Here is a 7,913-nt window from a genome sequence, read left to right as displayed (position 1 = left end):
TTTTTTGCGGTACACGGGCCTCTCACTGTTGCGGCCTCTCCCGTTGCGGAGCACAGGCTCTGGATGTGCAGGCTCAGCAGCCATGGCCCACGGGCCCAGCCACTCCGCAGCATGCGGGATCCTCCCGGACCGGGGCACGAACCCCCGTCCCCTGCATCGGCAGGCGGACTCTCAACCACTGCGCCACCAGGGAAGCCCTATATATGTCCATATTTAATGAATCTCAATGTAAAATGTATTTATCACTGTGGTCTCATACACTAAAACTTGACAAGCACTATTCTAAAACTTTCCTGCTTAGCTAGACTTTCAGTTTGGGCTGTTCTGGTTCACACTTCAGCATGATGGATCAAGAGAAGGGGTCAGTGCAGAGGGAGAGGAGAGGTAAGGAGATGGATGGCAGCATCTGATAAATACAGGTGGAAGTGTCATTAACAACAATGAATCAATTTATTTTTAGTGTAAGTGTATCTTCCAGAACTAAGGTATGCTAAAAGAGTAAAAGGTATAAAACTTTCCTACTTATTCAAACTTACAACACTCACTTCATGGAATTCATATCCTTCATTTGCATGGAATATAAACTCGGCACTTATACTGAGTAGAACCTGAGTGTTATTAATAATACATAAATATTAAGTGCATTATATTAACCTCACAGAATTTGCATTCTTCATTTCAATGTTACCTAACATTATAAGTAATTTAAAGGTACGGTTTTTGTAAATTTGATTTATTTTATTTAAAATGTCTTTCGGATAGGCATTGAATAAATACTCTGATGGACAAAGATGTACCTTTTTATTTTCTAATTTTAATAAATATTTAGGATTTAGGATTTCTGACTTTCTTAACTAATAACAATAATTGAAAAGCATGACAGATAACTTGTATTTTCTGCATTAGTAACAGTGCTTCTAAAAGCTAAAACTCTTAGGAATAAAATCACTAGGCATAGAAACAGAGATGCAGTGAATTCCATGATTACAGAAGAATCAGCTTCATTATAACCTTTTGACTAGCATTAAATAACTAATTTAGTCTACTGGTTTTCTATGCATTAAATGAAAATGGGAGATTCAAGAAGGGAAAAAAGGCATTAGTGATAATTAAACCCTTGTAAATACCAAATGTATTCAAACTAACATAGCTATTAATTAGGAAGATAGACCAGTAGGTCTAAAGTTTAATGTACGTAAGTGCTATTTAAAATGAAGTTTTCTTGGGTGATGTCCATGTCAGTGTGATTCACATGGGGTTCAGAAATGAAAGTGGCGCTTGGAAAATGATTCAAGAATTCCTGGAATAGAGAGATTCAAGTGCAGATCTCTTGGGCTTGAAAATAAATGCTTATTAACACTAGAGTAAACAGACCTACACCATGTAAGAAGCAGAAAGGAGAAAGTCTGTCAGAAATTAAGGAATAACTTTTTGCAACATTTTAGGTTAAAATTTGACATCATGAAGAGAAGCAAACTTGAGATCCTGAACAAAATTTCATTATTCTCTTGGAAACCAGTATAAACTATATCGATAAATATTTATTTCTAATTTAAAGTCCAAAAGGTAATTACTTTTTCTTACTAAATACCAAGAAAAAATTACCCTAAACAGCTTTTAAAATGCAAATTTTCATAACTAGGATATTATATCTCATAGTTAATACGTATTATAATAGTAAAAATATCTCTTACCTGATTAATTAAAAAATCCTGTGGACGTTTCCAGGAATAAATTTTCAATGATGGTGGTAATTCAATCTTTCCTTCAGGGTCTTCAAAAAAATGCTATATAAAAAATGTATTAAGTATTTTCTCCATATAGTTTTATTAAAACAAAAACAACTCTATCTAATAAAAGCAAATACGTGCATTGATCTGATCAATAAATAAGCATTTTTAGAGTAATTTGTGTGTTTGTTCTCAGAGCGAGTTCATGCAGTACTTGGAGAATACTGAAGTTAACAATACTGTATTTAATTAATGAAACCTCGATTACTGAGTAGCAGTTTGATTGCAGAGGAAGCAATCCAAACAAGCATGAGTGGCTTGGGAATGTGAATTAGGTATGGTGGGGAAACAATTTTGGATGGGCCAGATATGGCCACATTTTCCACTGAAAATGTTTTTTTTTAATCTGAGCAGAGAAGATTGAAAAGTATTTACTTATTTTTCAGTTAGAATCATAAAAAAGATGATATGTAAATGAAATCTGTACCTTTGATCTGACTTTCATTTATTGTTTTAATTAAACTTGTTATTTTGAGATAATCACGATTCATAAGCCATTGCATGAAATAATACAGAGAGTTCCTATGCTCTCTACCCAATTTCTTCAGCAGTACCATCTTGCAAAACTATAGAACACAACCAGGATATTGACACTGACACAGCCAAGATATACAGAACATTTCCATCAGCACAAGGATCCTTCTTATGCCCTTTTATAGCCACACCCACCTTCCAACTCCCCAGTCTGTGCTTAATCCCTACCACTTGGCAATCGCTAGTCTTGATGTTTATAATTTCGTCATTTCAGTAATGTTATATGAATGGAACCCACCATATAGTCTATAACCCTTTGGATTGGCTTTATTGCTCTCTCTGCCTAATTCCCTGGAGACTCAGTCCATTCAAGTTGTTGCATGTATCAGTAGTTTGTTGTTTATTGCTGAGTAATATTTCATGCTATGGATATTTGTTTGTTTACCACCTGCCCATCGAAGGCCATCTGGGCTGTTTCCAGTTTGAGGCTATTACTAATAAAGCTGCTATGAACATTTGTGTATAGGTTACTGGTTTTTGCGTGAATGTGAATTTCCATTTTTCTGGGATAAATGCTCAAGAATGCAATTAATTCTTTAATTTTTAAGCCCCAACTATGGGTCAATTAGTGAGTTCTGGAGAAAGAATGATATCCATATGCAAGCAGTCTAGCAAGTCAGAGAGACTTCAGGTAGCTGCTATGTAAAAATTCTCATAGCTCATAAAATGGTAGGGGATGGGGGGATCTTTACAAGAAATAACATGACAATTTCTAGGATTACAAACAAAATGCTAAAGGAACACAAACTATCTGTATGGGAAAAAGAAACGTAATTAAATTTCACCTCAGTTAATAGGCACAGGGGAAAACATACTGTTTTGTGATTTTCATCATAATTATATGTTTACCCTAATGCTGGTGTGGCTTGAGAAATGTCATATTTTAGGGCATTGTCTGAGCATTAAACATAATAAGTATCTATGTATATCTGGAGCATGTGGTCTATTGTCAAATTTAAGATACTGGAATAATTCAAATGACGATAAAGGCACCCTACCATCTAGTCAAAATGATAGAAGAATGAGTCCTTAAAAGACAAACTGATGCTTTTTCAGGAGCTGTACTAGACTTCTGGGTTTCTCTCACATTGCTTTTTTCCCTGCAAATATTAATTTAGTAATTTTAAAGCCCCCTATCTGACAATTCCAAAAGAGTCTCCTTTGGATCTGTTTCTATTATCTGATTTTTCCTCTTGATTTTTAGTCACTTGGTTCCATTTCTCTTCATGTCTGGTAAATTTTGATTGTATGATATATGCTGGATATAAAAATTTATACACGTTCTAAGTGATGATGTCTTCATCCAGAGAGGAGGATTTTATTCCCTTTTGACAGGCAGAGCACAAGATGAATTTGACCTAATCAACACTGGGTCTTAGGATTTGGCAGGACTGGTGTGATTTTGGTTTGCTCTTACTCAATGTGGAATTCTGTAGCCATGTTGAGGCACTAACTAAAAGTCTGGAGTGTTTAGCAAGGTCCCTTCACTTGGTGTACATTGAATCTCATTCTCTACCTATCATCTTGAAATCTTTTCTCAATTATTAAGCTTCCAGGCTGCTGCTTTTTACTCATTTGCTCAGCAGCAAAAGCTTCACACTCACAGCTTAGGAGGTAGACAAATGTCTCAAAATAAAATTGTATGCAAAATTTACAGATCACTTCTCTGTAGTTACCTGTGAGAGCTGGGTTCAAGTTCTGGCTGCTTTGGCAGTCCCAGACAATATCCTCCTTCCCTTCAGCCCAGAAAAACTGACATAAGCCCCAGGCCACTACTCTGTGCTTGCTTTCTAATTGCCATGACTTGAATTAATAAATGTCCTTGAGGAAAAAAATAGTGGGGCTCATCCCATTGTGATTCCCTTTTCTCCAGGATTTGAGCCCCTCATATTGTTAATGCTAATCTTTCCATGTCATTTTGCTTTAGGTATATTTCTTACATCCACCTTACAGTACTTTATCGTATACTTCTTAATTTGGTTCACCCATCATATCCTTTTCTTGCTGAGGAAGTGAGACATAATGCTGGACTTATAGGGGAGGGTTGGGCATCTGAGGCTGATTTCCTGATCACTAGCCTCACATCTAAAGAAGTGGCCTTTGTAAAATTCCAAGGATAACTGCCATGGTTACATGCTTAAGGCAATTTATCCTGGTAAAATATGGATGCTGCAAATCATGGCTCAGAGCTAATGTGCCACCATATCATAGAAATGCAGTCACAGTGCTTGGAGGGTCCATGACTCACTCCAGTGGGGAAACTGTTGCTTCCTGAGCCATGAATGCTGAGGTTGTGGAACAGAACTGGGGGTGGAAAGCAAGTTTCTATCCCAGATGGCACCACTCTGCACCGTCGCAATAACCAGGACTTGAGCTGTGCTCTCCTACCTTGTGAAAGCTGCGGTGGCAGAATGGGGTGTTAGTTAAGGTTCTGAAATGTCACCCCCTATTGGAATAGCCCCTGTTCACAGCAGAAGTAGGGCTAGTGTTTCCAAAATCATGCAGTTTTATACATCAGCCAGCAATAGCCCTATATGTTGACCCCAAATGAAATGGACATCAACTGTCCATTTGACCAGCGCACTTATTACTGCTCCAGTCTCAATGGTTTTCCTCCAACAAATGTTCTTCCAACAGACTTGCCCTTGTTTCAGTAACATTAAGTTCAAGAATTTGATACCTGACCTTCCAGAGATCTGTAAGAATTTTTCATAGTCATCTAATAAAGATATGTTTGCATTCTAAGGTCCTTAAAATGTTGTTTTATATGCTATTTCTTATTTCAAAGTTTTCAGGTACTTCTGCTTTTCCCTTCCCCGTTGATCCTTCACAATTTGGAGTGACTCATCTCTGGATCTTTTCCAGAGCTCAGCTGCTCAACTGAGGATTTACACAATCTATCTTGCTGATGAAAATTCACAGACAATCCCCATAAGATCTGAATTTCTATAAAATATGTAGAATATGACCATTTTCATTTGAACCCAGAGAGTTCAAAAGTCCTTTGCATCTAGAAGTTCCATAATCACCTTAGGCATGGTACAAAGAATGCATTCCCTCACATATTGTTATTTGAAATTGTTCAAATACTAACAGTGTCAGTAATTAGTTATAATTATTGAGTATCTTTTGTAAACAAATTACTGATATGAATCACGCAGTTGGTGACTGCATTTTGTGAACAAAATGTAAATGCTAATAAGTACCATTTCAGAGTGCTTTATGCAAATAGAGACACTAGAGTTCAACCTAGTCATTATGGTAATTTTGTTTGTGTTTTGAAAATTGTATTGTGTTTTCTTTTTTAATATCTTTTTTGAAGTATAATGACTTTACAATGGTGTGTTAGTTTCTGCTGTATAACAGAGTGAATCAGCTATACGTATACATATATCCCTATATCCCCTCCCTCTGCATGTATTGTGTTTTGAAAGTACTTTTGTTGAATGAATTACTGCACCAAATAAATGGGTCATATTTAAAATGCAACCCAGACCGGTACCTTCTATAAAGAAGTTTTTAGAAGAAAGACATTTTTAAGTAAGCAAAAGAACCTAAAATAATATAACTGGAAAATGTAGCAACTCCATTCTCAGCTCCAATCTCAGGGACACAACATGTTTAAAAGCTACAGGTAAATGAAGAGTAACCTAGATTTTTACCCAAATATCTTGGGGGGCAGATATTAAGAAGGATTCAATTCTTATAGTAACATCTCTTAAAAATTTATCTTGCCTGTAATCTCCAAATAACAGCTCACAGTTTCGTGGGGGGCTCTCGTTTTCTAAACCACCATCTCTAAATGTCTGGTTCCCAATTCTGTTCAAAATCCACTTGCTAGCCTGTTCTATCAGTTTTCCCTTTCTTTCATTATGACTCTTTGGTCATTTCTCTCCTCCCATTTACTCAAATGTGATTCACCAAAGCTCAGGACTAAGGCTTGGAAAGACAAGGTAGGATGCGGGGAGGCATGGCGGAGAAAGACAAAACTTCTCTTTTGAGTGGAGGCTGTGGAGAAGAGGGAGCACGTGCACACGTTAACAAATCCTATTCCATTATACGATTAAACACCAAAATGAAATCTAGTCATAGTCAAGTCTACTTACAAGTACAGGGCTTTTCCCTGTTTTGTCCTTTTCTTTTGCACCTTTGCCTGCATCCCACTTTTCAGCATTTATGTCTGCCTCGCTCCATTCTGGCCAGAGTGGAAATTTCCCCTTCTTCTGTTCACTGGGTTGCACATTACTGCCAAAAGGGAACTGACTAGAGACAGAGGGGGGAGGTGGTTTTCATTCAGATCTCTGAGGTAAAACACTGGATTAATTTCATGATGTAAATTTAATTATCTGATTAGCAATTATGTTAAACATATTTTTCAATACAGTGGATGGACACCTTCCACATGTTAAGGTTCTAAGGACAGAAATACCCCAGAGATTATTCTGTAAGCAAATTTTGAGCATTAGCCCCTACTTATTAAGGCAGGACATTCATCATAAACACAGAAGAAGCCACGAAGGGGAATATTTATATACAAACCATACCCAACGAAAATCCTTTACATGTATGATAGTGATTGCTTTTTGAAGATCAGTGAAAATATAACTTGGATGTTCCCAAATATAAAAGTGCTATATGATCATCATTTTAAAAGAAAATTAAAAAATACAAGTCAGGTAAATAAGAAAGGCATACTCACCTCATTCTAGAAGCCACATTGTTAAAAATTGTCCATCCTCTCAGATCACTGTACAAGGATATACATCTTTCCTCAAAAATGACATCATTCATCATATTCTCTTTTACAGATTGCTTTTTTCCACTTATCAGTACATTGTTGATAGTTCCCATGCCAATAAGTGTTTAAATACTAATTGAATGATTGCATAATCTTCCATTGTACGATATATTGTCTTTCATTTAAGTTTCTATATTTGGAAATTTGAGGGTTTTGATTAAAAAAATTTTTCACAATTATAAACAAGACTGTGATGGCTATCCTTGTTGCCAAATCTTTGCATACATTACTATTTCCTTAGGATAGATTTTAATAAGGAGACTTACTGAATCAAAATATATGCAGGTTTAAAGTCTGTGATATATTTTGAGTAATTTTCTGCAGAAAAGCTGGACTTACTTTATACTCTCACTGTGAGTATACTGGTGTTTTCCTATCTCTAAACCTCTTTTGCTTTTTCTACATTTTTATGAATTGTAAAATCTAAAAAAGGCATCTTCTTAATTATTCAAGTTTTTAGCTACTTGTGAGGCTGGAAGCCTGCTCTAGACACCGGGATAAGCAGTGAACAAACCAGACTAAAATCTCTACCCTTATTGAGTTCATACTCTAGCAGTGGAGACACAAAATAAACCGCATAAATTGAGTAAAATAAATGGTATATTATAAAGTGAAAAATGCTAAAGGGAAATATAAAAGAGGAAAGGGGACCTGAAGAGTTAAGTTGCACAATTTTTAATACAGTAGTTAATGGAAAGTGTCTATAATAGGGTTCTATTTAAGTAAATAGTGAAAGAAAATAAAGAATCAAGCTACGTGGATACCTGTGGGAAAAATGTTCCACAAACAAG

General features: G+C 36.1%; 1 protein-coding gene across 4 annotated transcripts in view; it reads right to left on the bottom strand.

Moving 5' to 3' along the window:
• Positions 1-7,073, bottom strand: part of ADGB (androglobin) — a 139,126-nt gene extending 132,053 nt beyond the window's left edge. For all 4 annotated transcript variants that reach the window (XR_003003596.1, XR_003003597.1, XM_024747897.1 and 1 more), the window contains exons 1-3: positions 7,024-7,073; positions 6,431-6,587; positions 1,695-1,787 (exon numbers count right to left, since the gene is read on the bottom strand). Coding sequence is in view for 2 of the 4 variants with exons in the window: in XM_024747897.1 (XP_024603665.1) it covers positions 1,695-1,787; positions 6,431-6,587; positions 7,024-7,028 (255 nt within the window). In the remaining 2 variants the exon portion in view is untranslated. The remainder of the gene's footprint in view (positions 1-1,694; positions 1,788-6,430; positions 6,588-7,023) is intronic.
• Between the last annotated feature and the right edge of the window lie 840 nt (positions 7,074-7,913).

Source organism: Neophocaena asiaeorientalis, unplaced genomic scaffold, assembly GCF_003031525.2.
Source record: "Neophocaena asiaeorientalis asiaeorientalis breed wild unplaced genomic scaffold, Neophocaena_asiaeorientalis_V1.1 scaffold123, whole genome shotgun sequence".
Classification (NCBI taxonomy): Eukaryota; Metazoa; Chordata; class Mammalia; order Artiodactyla; family Phocoenidae; genus Neophocaena; species Neophocaena asiaeorientalis.
The sequence above is the reverse complement of the archived record's forward strand: the minus strand, read 5'-3'. Positions and strand labels throughout refer to the sequence as shown.